Raw genomic sequence first — 16,399 nt, 5'->3', positions numbered from 1 at the left:
GGATGAGAGGGTGAGAGAGATGGAGAGGGTGGAGGATGAGAGATGTGAGAGGATGAGAGATGTGAGAGGATGAGAGGGTGAGAGAGATGGAGAGGGTGGAGGATGAGAGATGTGAGAGGATGAGAGATGTGAGAGAGATGGAGAGATGTGAGAGAGATGGAGAGATGTGAGAGGATGAGAGAGATGGAGAGGGTGGAGGATGAGAGATATGAGAGGATGAGAGATGTGAGAGGGTGAGAGATGTGAGAGGGTGAGAGATGAGAGGGTGAGAGATGTGAGAGGATGAGAGAGATGGAGAGGATGAGAGAGATGGAGAGGATGAGAGATGTGAGAGGATGAGAGATGTGAGAGGGTGAGAGGATGAGAGATGAGAAGCAAAAATTCCCACAATTCTACACATTTTGCCATGATTTATGCATGCTATGTTAACATAATCTCTACAGTAAGTGTGAGTGACTAACAAAATCAATGGAGACCACCTGGAGGTCAGGGGACCATGGGTATGTTTACTACAAGTTTAGATAGCTGGCTTGACTAACTTACCAATCTAAAAAATGTTAGCTGGCATGGGCTAATTGAGTGACTGTCAGGGACTGATATGAGATAATAACTGCTGATGCACCTTGTGTATTTTAGTATTCTAAAAGGCTCTGCACGGTCAGTCTGACATCTGCATTGGCCATGCAGCATTTAAGGTGATACGGCCTCTGCAGAAGTCAGGGCTTCTTTCGCCTTCACGGAGCAGCGCAGAGCTGTTGTCAAGGAAGTTGTCAAGGAAGTGAGTTTGTGTTTTTTTTTCGGGACCTCCCGCCCCCCTCTACCGTCAACCAATCATGTCAGTGTAGAGCTAAACGGAGCCCTCCGCATTGTTACAAAATTTGGGAGGCGCACGGCGATGCAGTACGGAGCTCAATTTGGTCTTCGCCTGCCTTCGTAATTGCGTCACACCATCCACACGGAGCCTTCGACCACATTCCCCCGATCAAGCATGCACATATACCACTCCAGTGTTCATTGCTAAATTGTAATTACTTCGCCACTATTGGCCTATTTATTGCCTTACCTCCTTACTCCATTTGCACACACTGTACACAGACATTTCTATTGTGTTATTGACTGTACGTTTGTTTATTCCATGTGTAACTCTGTGTTGTTGTTTGTGTCGCACTGCTTTGCTTTATCTTGGCCAGGTCGCAGTTGTAAATGAGAACTTGTTCTCAACTGGCCTACCTGGTTAAATAAAGGTGTTCTCAACTGGCCTACCTGGTTAAATAAAGGTGTTCTCAACTGGCCTACCTGGTTAAATAAAGGTGTTCTCAACTAGCCTACCTGGTTAAATAATGTGTTCTCAACTGGCCTACCTGGTTAAATAAAGGTGTTCTCAACTAGCCTACCTGGTTAAATAAATGTGTTCTCAACTGGCCTACCTGGTTAAATAAAGGTGTTCTCAACTAGCCTACCTGGTTAAATAAAGGTGTTCTCAACTAGCCTACCTGGTTAAATAAAGGTGTTCTCAACTAGCCTACCTGGTTAAATAAAGGTGTTCTCAACTGGCCTACCTGGTTAAATAAAGGTGTTCTCAACTAGCCTACCTGGTTAAATAAAGGTGTTCTCAACTAGCCTACCTGGTTAAATAAAGGTGTTCTCAACTGGCCTACCTGGTTAAATAAAGGTGTTCTCAACTAGCCTACCTGGTTAAATAAAGGTGTTCTCAACTGGCCTACCTGGTTAAATAAAGGTGTTCTCAACTAGCCTACCTGGTTAAATAAAGGTGTTCTCAACTAGCCTACCTGGTTAAATAAAGGTGTTCTCAACTGGCCTACCTGGTTAAATAAAGGTGTTCTCAACTAGCCTACCTGGTTAAATAAAGGTGTTCTCAACTAGCCTACCTGGTTAAATAAAGGTGTTCTCAACTAGCCTACCTGGTTAAATAAAGGTGTTCTCAACTGGCCTACCTGGTTAAATAAAGGTGTTCTCAACTAGCCTACCTGGTTAAATAAAGGTGTTCTCAACTGGCCTACCTGGTTAAATAAAGGTGTTCTCAACTGGCCTACCTGGTTAAATAAAGGTGTTCTCAACTGGCCTACCTGGTTAAATAAAGGTGTTCTCAACTGGCCTACCTGGTTAAATAAAGGTGTTCTCAACTAGCCTACCTGGTTAAATAAAGGTGTTCTCAACTGGCCTACCTGGTTAAATAAAGGTGTTCTCAACTGGCCTACCTGGTTAAATAAAGGTGTTCTCAACTAGCCTACCTGGTTAAATAAAGGTGTTCTCAACTGGCCTAACTGGTTAAATAAAGGTGTTCTCAACTGGCCTACCTGGTTAAATAAAGGTGTTCTCAACTGGCCTACCTGGTTAAATAAAGGTGTTCTCAACTAGCCTACCTGGTTAAATAAAGGTGTTCTCAACTGGCCTACCTGGTTAAATAAAGGTGTTCTCAACTGGCCTACCTGGTTAAATAAAGGTGTTCTCAACTGGCCTACCTGGTTAAATAAAGGTGTTCTCAACTGGCCTACCTGGTTAAATAAAGGTGTTCTCAACTAGCCTACCTGGTTAAATAAAGGTGTTCTCAACTGGCCTACCTGGTTAAATAAAGGTGTTCTCAACTGGCCTACCTGGTTAAATAAAGGTGTTCTCAACTGGCCTACCTGGTTAAATAAAGGTGTTCTCAACTAGCCTACCTGGTTAAATAAAGGTGTTCTCAACTAGCCTACCTGGTTAAATAAAGGTGTTCTCAACTGGCCTACCTGGTTAAATAAAGGTGTTCTCAACTGGCCTACCTGGTTAAATAAAGGTGTTCTCAACTAGCCTACCTGGTTAAATAAAGGTGTTCTCAACTAGCCTACCTGGTTAAATAAAGGTGTTCTCAACTAGCCTACCTGGTTAAATAAAGGTGTTCTCAACTGGCCTACCTGGTTAAATAAAGGTGTTCTCAACTAGCCTACCTGGTTAAATAAAGGTGTTCTCAACTAGCCTACCTGGTTAAATAAAGGTGTTCTCAACTAGCCTACCTGGTTAAATAAAGGTGTTCTCAACTAGCCTACCTGGTTAAATAAAGGTGTTCTCAACTAGCCTACCTGCCTACCTGGTTAAATAAAGGTGTTCTCAACTAGCCTACCTGGTTAAATAAAGGTGTTCTCAACTAGCCTACCTGGTTAAATAAAGGTGTTCTCAACTGGCCTGCCTGGTTAAATAAAGGTGTTCTCAACTAGCCTACCTGGTTAAATAAAGGTGTTCTCAACTGGCCTACCTGGTTAAATAAAGGTGTTCTCAACTAGCCTACCTGGTTAAATAAAGGTGTTCTCAACTAGCCTACCTGGTTAAATAAAGGTGTTCTCAACTAGCCTACCTGGTTAAATAAAGGTGTTCTCAACTGGCCTACCTGGTTAAATAAAGGTGTTCTCAACTAGCCTACCTGGTTAAATAAAGGTGTTCTCAACTAGCCTACCTGGTTAAATAAAGGTGTTCTCAACTGGCCTACCTGGTTAAATAAAGGTGTTCTCAACTAGCCTACCTGGTTAAATAAAGGTGTTCTCAACTGGCCTACCTGGTTAAATAAAGGTGTTCTCAACTAGCCTACCTGGTTAAATAAAGGTGTTCTCAACTGGCCTACCTGGTTAAATAAAGGTGTTCTCAACTAGCCTACCTGGTTAAATAAAGGTGTTCTCAACTGCCTACCTGGTTAAATAAAGGTGTTCTCAACTAGCCTACCTGGTTAAATAAAGGTGTTCTCAACTAGCCTACCTGGTTAAATAAAGGTGTTCTCAACTGGCCTACCTGGTTAAATAAAGGTGTTCTCAACTAGCCTACCTGGTTAAATAAAGGTGTTCTCAACTGGCCTACCTGGTTAAATAAAGGTGTTCTCAACTGGCCTACCTGGTTAAATAAAGGTGTTCTCAACTAGCCTACCTGGTTAAATAAAGGTGTTCTCAACTGGCCTACCTGGTTAAATAAAGGTGTTCTCAACTGGCCTACCTGGTTAAATAAAGGTGTTCTCAACTGGCCTACCTGGTTAAATAAAGGTGTTCTCAACTGGCCTACCTGGTTAAATAAAGGTGTTCTCAACTGGCCTACCTGGTTAAATAAAGGTGTTCTCAACTGGCCTACCTGGTTAAATAAAGGTGTTCTCAACTAGCCTACCTGGTTAAATAAAGGTGTTCTCAACTGGCCTACCTGGTTAAATAAAGGTGTTCTCAACTGGCCTACCTGGTTAAATAAAGGTGTTCTCAACTGGCCTACCTGGTTAAATAAAGGTGTTCTCAACTGGCCTACCTGGTTAAATAAAGGTGTTCTCAACTGGCCTACCTGGTTAAATAAAGGTGTTCTCAACTGGCCTACCTGGTTAAATAAAGGTGTTCTCAACTGGCCTACCTGGTTAAATAAAGGTGTTCTCAACTGGCCTACCTGGTTAAATAAAGGTGTTCTCAACTAGCCTACCTGGTTAAATAAAGGTGTTCTCAACTAGCCTACCTGGTTAAATAAAGGTGTTCTCAACTGGCCTACCTGGTTAAATAAAGGTGTTCTCAACTAGCCTACCTGGTTAAATAAAGGTGTTCTCAACTGGCCTACCTGGTTAAATAAAGGTGTTCTCAACTGGCCTACCTGGTTAAATAAAGGTGTTCTCAACTGGCCTACCTGGTTAAATAAAGTTGAAATAATAATAATAATTGTCTTTAACTCTTAACAGTAAGTTGACACCCTGGCTGAGTTCTTAAAGATGTATTTATTTATTTTTGGGGTCGGGGGCCCTGTAGCCCTGAATGGTCTCCTATGTCGCTTATGCCAAGGGCCAGGCCTGGCTATACCACTAATCCCACACTTCCCCTTCCTGTGGTATAAACTTGTTGTTCGTATGACGTCTGTAGAGATCCCATGGGGAAATCTATTTGGGAATGAGCTGGCAACCGGAGGGTTGATGGTATCAGTATCGTAGATGCCTTCTCCTGACGTTGTGCCCTTGAAAGACACTTAACCGTCAAACCTGCTTCAGGGGAGCTGTATTACGATTAGAACGGTTCTTTCAACTTCCCTGTGTGTGCTGTGCATGCATGGCTGACGTCTGTTTCTGCTCTACAGGCATGGTCAACATCCCTGCAGTGGCTCTGGGGATGTTCTCAGGGGGGGTGGTCATGAACAAGTTCAAGCTGGGCGTCATGGGAGCTGCTAAGTTCGCCTTCGGGACCTCCCTGCTGGGGTACTTCCTGTCCCTCTTCTTCTTCGCCATGGGCTGTGACAATGCCAAGGTGGCTGGGATAACCATGTCATACACAGGGTAAGTCTCCACGCTGGATACAAACCTCCCCCGTCATCTTTTATGTATTCAATTAAACTCTATTGGGAACGAGTAGCTATTCTTAGTCACTGAGAATAGAGAAAAAGCACGTCAGTCAAAACAGAGTCGCTATGAACTGACCTAGAAAACAGTCTGTGTAAACGAGTGAACACTGATCATTGATGTTGTGACAGATCTTTCTAGACTCTAATACACACTGTACCTTTTCAGTCGTTTCTGCATCCGTCTCTGTGTTTGTCCAGGGTGGAGGGTCTGTCGTACCAGCAGCCAACTCTGTTCTCTGAGTGTAACTCCGGTTGCCTGTGCTCCGGGAGTGACTGGGACCCTGTCTGTGGAGAGAACGGGATCACTTATGTGTCCCCCTGTTTGGCTGGCTGTACATCCTCTACCGGAGAGGGCAAAAACACGGTGAGATGATATCCTAGTGTTCCCCTTGGGCCTATTCACGGACTATACAAAACATTAAGAACGGCTCTTTCCATGACGTAGACTGTCCAGTGGGAAGCTATTATCTCTTACTGATGTCACTTGTTAAATCCACTTTAATCAGAGTAGATGAAGAGGAGGAGATGGGTTAAAGATGGACTACTAAGCCTTCAGACGATTGAGACCTATGGATTGTGTATGTGTGCCATTCAGAGAGTGAATGGACAAAACCACCGGTTTGTGTCAAGAACTGCAACGCTACTGGGTTTTTCCACGCTCAACAGTTTCCTGTGTGTATCAAGAATGGTCCACCACCCAAAGGACGTCCAGCCAACTTGACACAACTGTGGGAAGCATTGGAGTCAACGTGAGCCAGCATCACTTAAGCCAGCAACACTTTCGACACCTTGTAGATTCAATGCCCCAATGAATTGAGTCTGTTCTGAGGGCAAAAGAGAGGGGTGAAACTCAATATTAGGAAGGTGTTCTTAATGTTTGGTATACTCAGTGTATGTGAAGTCATCAGGTGGAGACAAATATATCGAACTCCTGCCTCTAGGGGCCTTATGTAGACTAGAGTAGGTAGTACTCACCACTAGTCGGGGCGGCAGGGTAGCCTAGTGGTTAGAGGGATGGTTGGACTAGTAACCGGAAGGTTGCAAGTTCAAACCCCCGAGCTGACAATGTACAAATCTGTCATTCTGCCCCTGAACAGGCAGTTAACCCTCTGTTCCTAGGCCGTCATTGAAAATAAGAATTTGTTCTTAACTGACTTGCCTAGTTAAATAAAGGTAAAAATAAAAAATTGTCCAGACTCCTTAGACTTACCTTATGCAGACTCCCTAGACCGCTAGTCCAGACTCCCCAGACGGCTAGTCCAGACATCCCCAGACCGCTAGTCCAGACTCCCTAGACCGCAAGTCCAGACTCCCCAGACCACTAGTCCAGACTCCCCAGACCGCTAGTCCAGACATCCCCAGACCGCTAGTCCAGACATCCCCAGACCGCTAGTCCAGACATCCCCAGACCGCTAGTCCAGACATCCCCAGACCGCTAGTCCAGACATCCCCAGACCGCTAGTCCAGACTCCCCAGACCGCTAGTCCAGACTCTCTAGACCGCTAGTCCAGACTCCCCAGACCGCTAGTCCAGACTCCCTAGACCCCTAGTCCAGACTCCCCAGACCGCTAGTCCAGACTCCCTAGACCCCTAGTCCAGACTCCCCAGACTGCTAGTCCAGAATCCCTAGACCCCTAGTCCAGACTCCCCAGACCGCTTGTCCAGACTCCCTAGACCCCTAGTCCAGACTCCCTAGACCCCTAGTCCAGACTCCCTAGACCCCTAGTCCAGACTCCCCAGACCGCTAGTCCAGACTCCCCAGACCACTAGTCCAGACCGCTAATCCAGACTCTCCAGACCTCTAGTCCAGACCGCTAGTCCAGACTCTCCAGACCTCTAGTCCAGACTGCTAGTCCAGACTCCCTAGACCGCTAGTCCAGACTCTCTAGACCGCTAGTCCAGACTCTCTAGACCGCTAGTCCAGACTCCCCAGACCGCTAGTCCGCTATAGTCCAGACTCTCTAGACCACTAGTCCAGACTCCCCAGACCGCTAGTCCAGACTCCCCAGACCCCTAGTCCAGACTCCGAGACCGCTAGTCCGCTATAGTCCAGACTCTCTAGACCGCTAGTCCAGACTCCCCAGACCGCTAGTCCAGACTCTCTAGACCGCTAGTCCAGACTCCCCAGACCGCTAGTCCGCTAGTCCAGACTCCCCAGACCGCTAGTCCAGACTCCCCAGACCGCTAGTCCAGACTCCCCAGACCGCTAGTCCAGACTCCCCAGACCGCTAGTCCAGACTCCCCAGACCGCTCATCCAGACTCCCCAGACCGCTCATCCAGACTCCCCAGACCGCTCGTCCAGACTCCCCAGACCACTAGTCCAGACTCCCCAGACCGCTAGTCCAGACTCCCCAGACCACTAGTCCAGACTCCCCAGACCGCTAGTCCAGACTCCCCAGACCGCTAGTCCAGTCTCCCCAGACCGCTAGTCCAGACTCCCCAGACCGCTCGTCCAGACTCCCCAGACCGCTCGTCCAGACTCCCCAGACCGCTCGTCCAGACTCCCCAGACCACTAGTCCAGACTCCCCAGACCGCTAGTCCAGACTCCCCAGACCACTAGTCCAGACTCCCCAGACCGCTAGTCCATACTCCCCAGACCACTAGTCCAGACTCCCCAGACCCCTAGTCCAGACTCCCCAGACCGCTATAGTCCAGACTCTCTAGACCGCTAGTCCAGACTCCCCAGACCGCTAGTCCAGACTCCCCGGACCACTAGTCCAGACTCCCCAGACCGCTAGTCCAGACATCCCCAGACCGCTAGTCCAGACATCCCCAGACCGCTAGTCCAGACATCCCCAGACCGCTAGTCCAGACATCCCCAGACCGCTAGTCCAGACATCCCCAGACCGCTAGTCCAGACTCCCCAGACTGCTAGTCCAGACTCTCTAGACCGCTAGTCCAGACTCCCCAGACCGCTAGTCCAGACTCCCTAGACCCCTAGTCCAGACTCCCCAGACCGCTAGTCCAGACTCCCTAGACCCCTAGTCCAGACTCCCCAGACTGCTAGTCCAGAATCCCTAGACCCCTAGTCCAGACTCCCCAGACCGCTTGTCCAGACTCCCTAGACCCCTAGTCCAGACTCCCTAGACCCCTAGTCCAGACTCCCTAGACCCCTAGTCCAGACTCCCCAGACTGCTAGTCCAGACTCCCTAGACCGCTAGTCCAGACTCCCCAGACCGCTAGTCCAGACTCCCCAGACCGCTAGTCCAGACCGCTAATCCAGACTCTCCAGACCTCTAGTCCAGACCGCTAGTCCAGACTCTCCAGACCTCTAGTCCAGACCGCTAGTCCAGACTCTCCAGACCTCTAGTCCAGACTGCTAGTCCAGACTCCCTAGACCGCTAGTCCAGACTCTCTAGACCGCTAGTCCAGACTCTCTAGACCGCTAGTCCAGACTCCCCAGACCGCTAGTCCGCTATAGTCCAGACTCTCTAGACCACTAGTCCAGACTCCCCAGACCGCTAGTCCAGACTCCCCAGACCGCTAGTCCAGACTCCCCAGACCACTAGTCCAGACTCCCCAGACCGCTAGTCCAGACTCCCCAGACCGCTAGTCCAGTCTCCCCAGACCGCTAGTCCAGACTCCCCAGACCGCTCGTCCAGACTCCCCAGACCGCTCGTCCAGACTCCCCAGACCGCTCGTCCAGACTCCCCAGACCACTAGTCCAGACTCCCCAGACCGCTAGTCCAGACTCCCCAGACCACTAGTCCAGACTCCCCAGACCGCTAGTCCATACTCCCCAGACCACTAGTCCAGACTCCCCAGACCCCTAGTCCAGACTCCCCAGACCGCTAGTCCGCTATAGTCCAGACTCTCTAGACCGCTAGTCCAGACTCCCCAGACCGCTAGTCCAGACTCTCTAGACAGCTAGTCCAGACTCCCCAGACCGCTAGTCCGCTAGTCCAGACTCCCCAGACCGCTAGTCCAGACTCCCCAGACCGCTAGTCCAGACTCTCTAGACCGCTTGTCCAGACTCTCTAGACCGCTAGTCCAGACTCTCTAGACCGCTAGTCCAGACTCCCCAGACCGCTCGTCCAGACTCCCCAGACCGCTCGTCCAGACTCCCCAGACCGCTCGTCCAGACTCCCCAGACCGCTCGTCCAGACTCCCCAGACCGCTCGTCCAGACTCCCCAGACCGCTTGTACAGACTCCCATATTATTGTAATGTTTTACTCAGTGATCCCTCCCCATGTCCTCTCCTCCAGGTGTTTAACCAGTGCAGGTGTGTGGCGGTGACAGGGGCAGGTTCTCAGTCCAGTAACCTGACTGCCTCCCTGGGTCACTGTCCAATCAGAGACAGCTGTGACACAATGTTCCCCTACTTCCTCTTCTTGTCTGTCATCACTTCCTTCATCATCTCTCTGGGGGGAACGCCAGGCTTCATGCTTCTCATCAGGTCAGTGAGGCCATCTAGTGGATGGACTGGAGAAATGCTACAATGCTTTCAATGATACAAAATGGGTTTTATCCTAACATGTTCAACTTGGGGAAACCGTTTTGTAAAAATCATGCTTTGATGTCACTCAAGTTCAAGTTAATCACAACAGTTAGGATTAAGTTTAGTTGGCCTTAAAGGATTTAATAATCTTCTTATAGGTGCATTAAGCCCGAGTTTAAATCCCTGGCTCTTGGAGTCCACACGTTGGCCACCCGGACCCTGGGTGAGTATTACTTATGTCCTCGGTTGACTGATTGATTGAGTTAGTCAAAGATTGATTGATTTATTGATTGATTGATTTTAGCTGGCATCCCTGCACCTATCTACTTCGGAGCCGTCATAGACACTACCTGTTTAAAGTGGGGAAACACAACATGTGGAAGAAGAGGAGCATGTAGAATCTACAACACAACAGCCTACAGGTAAAACACTTAGGAAAATATGCCTTCCGCTATTCACTTCTCTGTATTTGGACTTACCTTATGCGGTGCGTACTGGCTTTGCAGGCGTGGTTCCCTTGCACACGCTGAATAAATATAATTCAACAGCTGAAAACCCTCCCACTTACTGGCCAACCGATTTTTCTCATCAAGTTTTCATTCAATATGTTTTTTTAGTACATTTTTATCTAAATCCATCCCTTTAAATTCGGTGTACCTTTTTTTTAATGAGAAATTCCTCGACAGAAAAGGGTTCAGAATATTAGGGAATATTAGGGATCAATGAAAGAAAGCCATGTAAATACAAGAATATTCATGTTCTTGTCAGCACCACTTGGTAGATTTAAAAATACTCTGATCTTGTGTATTATTTAGGGTTAGCAAAGTATTTATGAATAGAAAAAAAATGTTTGAAGAGCCTTTGCGCGCAAAATATATTGGTGAATAAAAAAATATAGTGATTTGATTCTTCCTGAAAGTTGCCGTGTTGAATTGTTTAATCTATGAAAAATGAGTTGTTGACAAACGTGTACAATAAGGGTTGATCAGTAGTCCTACAAATCTACCCTGATGATCCTCATTAATCATAGAACTGTCACAACAGTCCAGTCGTTGTGACAGGCTCCGGGTTTAAACTGCTCCGTATGATCTACGTTTCAACGTGATTCCAATAGGCTACATGTCCCAAATTATTGCGCAATTTATAATACGTTAGCCTGATAATACCCACTGCTGTTAGCGATCCTTCAGGGACAACCACACAAACGTGAGAGAGGAAAGAAAGGTAAACTAACGATGTAGTGGAATGATGCAAAATGTAAGGAAACTAACACTAAAGAGACAGTTATAAATGTAAGGAAACTAACACTAAAGAGACAGTTATAAATGTAAGGAAACTAACACTAAAGAGACAGTTATAAATGTAAGGAAACTAACACTAAAGTCAGTGACAGTTGTAAATGTTTGTGGGTATAATGTCATGGGTTTGTGGGTATAACTTGACGGTGGCTACCGACAGTGATACAGCTACAAAGACCCCATAAACACATCTTTATACTTCCCAACTAGGCGGAGACATCTCCAAGCAGTTTCCTCTTACTGGTATTGTCATGGCCCTGACTAAGTCAGGACCCTTGTGGGTGTGGAAATAGAACTATAATCAGAGGGTGTGCAGGGTGGGCCCCTGTGCCCCCCTCCCAGCAGTGTCTTCTCTCTTCATCTGTTGACCTTATCTTGAGTTGAGTTCCACATCTCTCATTTCATTTTTTATAATTCAAACTTTATTTACCTTGGCAAGTCAGTTAAAGAACAAACTCGTATTTACAATGGCAGCCATCCTGGGAACAGTGGGATAACTGCCTTGTTCAAGGGCAGAAGGACAGATTTTTACCTTGTCAGCTTGTGGATTTGATCTAGCAACCTTTTGGTTACTGGCCCAACGCTCTAACCACTAGGCCTATTTCAAGCTAGAATCCAAATCCATACTGTTCAACATTATACAAACTTTGAAATGACTTTATAAATTAACAGAAAAGAAAACATGATTTATTAATATTCTCACAATTAATTTGTATGTTCACACCTGCAAGACTTATGGGCTCTGATTATGTAATCTGCTTCCATGGCATAAGGCCCTGGTCTGAATTTATAATCACACTAAGAACACTCTACCCCCCCCCCATCCTATCTGCCATTACCCGTCCCATTGAACTACTGATCGTTGGAGTTGGATTTGGAGCGGTTCACTTCCTCCCTCAGGCTCCTAAGAGAGTGAGGGACTTGAAAAAGGACAAGAAAACAAAAGAAGATGACAAGCGTTAGTAATGCGTTATTAACCTATGCATAATCATTTACGGCAATAACCGAAGTTTGATAACATGACTGACTCCCAATCTCCCTTTTAGTCTGAGTAAGGGACGCCTTTAGGATACCGTTCTGCTGGGTTCCACAGAAATGCTTACACCCAGACTTCTTCCTCAGTTAAAAGTCTATGCATATAATTAAAATCATAAATCAACTCAGTAGGTTTGGCACTGTACTGTCTTTTACGCACGGCTAAAGAAGTCTATAGCTTGGCTCTCCGAATGTCATTATTGCAAGTTATAAAGCCATTATTTCATAAATTTTACTGTGAAAAAAAAAACGATTCAATATATATTCCACGTTGGTTCAACGTAATTGAATTGAAATGAGGTTGAAACATCGTTGATTCAACCAGTGTGAACCCAGTGGGAATGTTGATATGTTTCAGTTTGATACCATATAACGTGCTTCTACACCTGCATTGCTTGCTGTTTGGGGTTTTAGGCTGGGTTTCTGTACAGCACTTTGAGATATCAGCTGATGTACGAAGGGCTTTATAAATAAAATTTGATTGATTGATATGACTGGTTTTACATTTTTCTCCAGCGATCAAAACATAAAAACCTCCCACTTGCTGGCCAACAGATTATCTCTTGCGGCTTTCATTCAATAGGATTTTCAGTCCATTTATCTCAAATGCACCTTTTTGTAGTTCGATTTTGTTCGATCAATGAAAGAAAGGCATCTAAATATATGCATATTTTTCTCCGTTTCAGAACCAATTTTTTGAAAAATTCTCAGATTTTAGGGTTAGGAAAGTACTTATGAATCATAAACAGGTTTGGAGAGCATGAAATAAATTAAACTGTGGTTTGATTAATTCAGAAAATTGCCACATTAATTTCTTCAGCTCATGGTAATGTCGGAAGATTAGTGTACATAGAATTATAATAGAGAAATTAGTGTACAATGGTTGGCTATAGCCTGTTCTAGTGCCTGCACTAACCACAATGGTTGGCTATAGCCTGTTCTAGTGCCTGCACTAACCACAGAACTGTACTAATACAAGGCCAACTATTATTCATATTGTACATAGAATTATAATAGAGAGATTAGTGTACAATGGTTGGCTATAGCCTGTTCTAGTGCCTGCACTAACCACAATGGTTGGCTATAGCCTGTTCTAGTGCCTGCACTAACCACATAACTGTACTAATACAAGGCCAAGTATTACGCCATGCGTCAGTTCAAACCGTTACGGCTGTGTATATATATATGTATATATATACCAGCTGAACAGAACTAACAGTAAATTGTCAGGTGAATACGTGTGGTTATTCGGCTTACTGATAGTTATTGATACTGATAGTGACTAATATTTAACATGATTACAAACAGGAAACAGATAAAGTTGGGGTAGCCTATAATTAACACGTTCAAGAATGCCCATCCCTGCAAGTTAAAAGGCCATATAATTTCGGTAGGTTTACACAACTTTTTTTTTTTTTTTTTTTTTTCATGGTTTCCTCGCGCGTAAAGGTGGTGGAATTATGAAGGAATTAAGTCAATGTCAGAATATGGCGTCTCTGTAGACAAACATTGATGTATTCCATCTCCACCCTGAGCGAACAGCTGGTGAATAGCATGCTATTTTCATGCCTAAATTTAAGGTCAGAATACGGAGGGAAAGTAAAGTGCAATAAAAGGAAATAACATCCCACAGATGCTTAACTCAGGTGGGAATTTCCCCCTAGTGAACCTCTACAGGTGAACCTCTACAGGTGAACCTCTACAGGTGAACCTCTACAGTACAGTCCTAGCTCCATGGCTATCTCTATTTGGATAGGGGTAGCCTACATTGGTTTTAGTAAATGCTTATTTTCTTGTTTTACCGTGCCATGTTTTTAGTATTCATGCTCTCTGCTCTATTTTAGGGCAACAGTTAACATTAATGCACACTAATTGTAAAGTGTTACTTTAGAATAGTCTACTTCAAACGCTTACAACCCCATTAAATGTTGCCTTCGTGTTAAGTGTAACCTATTTTAGTTTATTCTGAGGATTTTTATTTGTTAACCAGACAAGTCATTTAAGAACAAATTCTTATTTTCAATGACGGCCTAGGAACAGTGGGTTAACTGCCTGTTCAGGGGTAGAACGACAGATTTTTACCTTGTCAGCTCGGGGATTGGATCTTCCAACCTTTAGGTTACTAGTCCAACGCTACCTGCCGCCCCGATTCACTCTCTCCTTGGATCTGTTCTAGGATAGTATAACTGGGTCTGACTCGGGTCCTAAGGACTGGAAAGGGGATACCGACTGTAGTCAGCTGTACAACTGAATGCATTCAACCGATATGTTTTTTCCGCGTTTAACCCACCCCTCTGATTCCGAGAGATGCAGGGGGCTGCCTAAACTACGTCAACAGCGCCCGAGGAGAAGTTCTTGTTGGTTAACTGCCTTGCTCAAGGGCAGAACAGCAGATCTTTCTACATTGACTGCGCAGGGATTCGAACCAGGGACCTTTCGGTTACAGGCCCAAAACTCTTAACCGCTAGGCTACTATCTCTTGCTTTCTGTGTTTACTGGCATTCCCTATACCTAACTCTGAACCTATCCCTAACTCTGATCCTATCCCTAACCTTAATCTCTCCTCTGTTCTGTTCTAGGGTAGTTTACCTGGGTCTGACTATGGGCCTGAGGACTGTCTCTTTCTTCCTGTGTATACTGGGCTTCGCTCTACTCAGGAGGCACGTCAAGCAGGAAGAGAAAATAGCATTGACCAATGGGAATGTAGAGATGGAGTTCGAGTCTCTCAGGAAAGAGGAAAGCAACAACTCTATCCACTCTGACCAGTTTGTAAGAGCGCTGGACTGTAACCCTGACAGGGAGACACGGCTTTGATGGTCCTCAATAGCTCAACATGGCTCGACTCCAAGACGGGATGAAACAGGTGTCGGTGTAGCGACTTTTGCCTACATAAAGCTAGTTGTGATCTCCCCCAAGTGGGTTAACCCTGTTGGAGTAGACTGTGTTTAGCAAGTTAGCCAACGGTCTGAGTTCACTACGACAGTAATCATTTTTGACAGTACCATTGTTAATTATTTTTTGGGTGAATATTCAGCAAATATTTTTGTGAAAGGTGTCAGTACTCTGCGCTGGTACTCAATACCATTGTGTACCTGCTCCACTGACCCAATACATGCCCTGACATCTCCTTTTCCGGTATTTTTCCACCCTGAATACAAGTGATTTAGCGAGGAGAGACGAGCATCAAGTATATTTGTACTGTAATCCTGTAGATGATGTGAAAATAAATTGATGTTTTTTTGTTTATACAGTACCCAGTGAAAGTATACACACCCCTTGCAGAGTATTCACATTTTGCTAGATTACATTTTTTATCTAAAAAGGGATTACATTACATATTTTTCCTTCAGATCTATACAACTCCATATTTTCAAAAAGTGAACAAAAGTTATTTCAAAGATTTTACTGAGTTGAAGTTCATATGAGGAAATTGTAATGAATTAGACACTAATCAATGAATTTCACATGACTGGGAATACAGAACTGAATCTGTTGGTCACAGATACCTTTAAAAAATGCGGCGTGCATCATAAAAACAGTATCTGGTGTGACCACCATTTGCCTCATGCAGCTAGACACATCTCCTTCGCATATAGTTAATCATTCCCACTCTTCAATGGCTGTGCGAAGTTCCTGGATATTGGCGGGAACCAGAGCATCCCAAACATGCTCAATGGGTTACATGTCTGAGTATGCAGGCCATAGAAGTCCTGGGCCATTTTCAGCTTCCAGGAATTGTCTACATGTCCTTGCAACATGGGACCGTGTATTATCATGCTGAAACACGAGGTGATGGCGGCGGACGAATGGCACGACAATGGGCCTCAGGATGTTGTCACTGCAATTGTGTTGTTTGTCCATAGTTTATGCCTGCCCATACCATAACCCCACCGGCACCAATGGGCACTTTGTTCACAATGTTGGCATCAGAAAACCGCTCACAAACACACAACGCCATACACGTGGTCTGTGGTTGTAAGGCCTGGTGCACGTACTGGCAACTTCTCTAAAACAACTTTGGAGGTGGCTTATGGTAGAAAAATTAACATTCACCTCTCTGGCAACAAATTCTGGTGGACATTCCTTCAGAATGCCAATTGCACGCTCCCTCAACTTGAGACATCTGTAGCATCTTGTTGTGTGACAAAACTGCACATTTTTGAGTGGCCTTTTATTGTCCCCAGCATCTGTGTATCATGCAGTTTAATCAGCTTCTTGGTAGGCCACACCTGTGAGGTGGATGAATTATCATGGCAAAGGAGAAATGCTCACTAACAGGGATGTAAAT

At 45.4% G+C, this 16,399-nt stretch overlaps 1 protein-coding gene across 1 annotated transcript in view; it reads left to right on the top strand.

Moving 5' to 3' along the window:
* LOC118396077 (solute carrier organic anion transporter family member 1C1-like) overlaps positions 1–15,548 on the top strand; it is a 30,558-nt gene extending 15,010 nt beyond the window's left edge. The window contains exons 8-13 of the mRNA XM_052467028.1: positions 5,077–5,272; positions 5,536–5,701; positions 9,378–9,736; positions 9,937–10,001; positions 10,083–10,200; positions 14,691–15,548. Coding sequence (XP_052322988.1) covers positions 5,077–5,272; positions 5,536–5,701; positions 9,378–9,736; positions 9,937–10,001; positions 10,083–10,200; positions 14,691–14,925 — 1,139 coding nt within the window. The 3' untranslated portion in view covers positions 14,926–15,548. The remainder of the gene's footprint in view (positions 1–5,076; positions 5,273–5,535; positions 5,702–9,377; positions 9,737–9,936; positions 10,002–10,082; positions 10,201–14,690) is intronic.
* The last annotated feature ends 851 nt before the right edge of the window (positions 15,549–16,399 follow it).

This window comes from Oncorhynchus keta, chromosome 17 (genome assembly GCF_023373465.1).
Source record: "Oncorhynchus keta strain PuntledgeMale-10-30-2019 chromosome 17, Oket_V2, whole genome shotgun sequence".
Taxonomy (NCBI): domain Eukaryota; kingdom Metazoa; phylum Chordata; class Actinopteri; order Salmoniformes; family Salmonidae; genus Oncorhynchus; species Oncorhynchus keta.
This window is presented reverse-complemented; position numbering and strand designations above follow the sequence as displayed.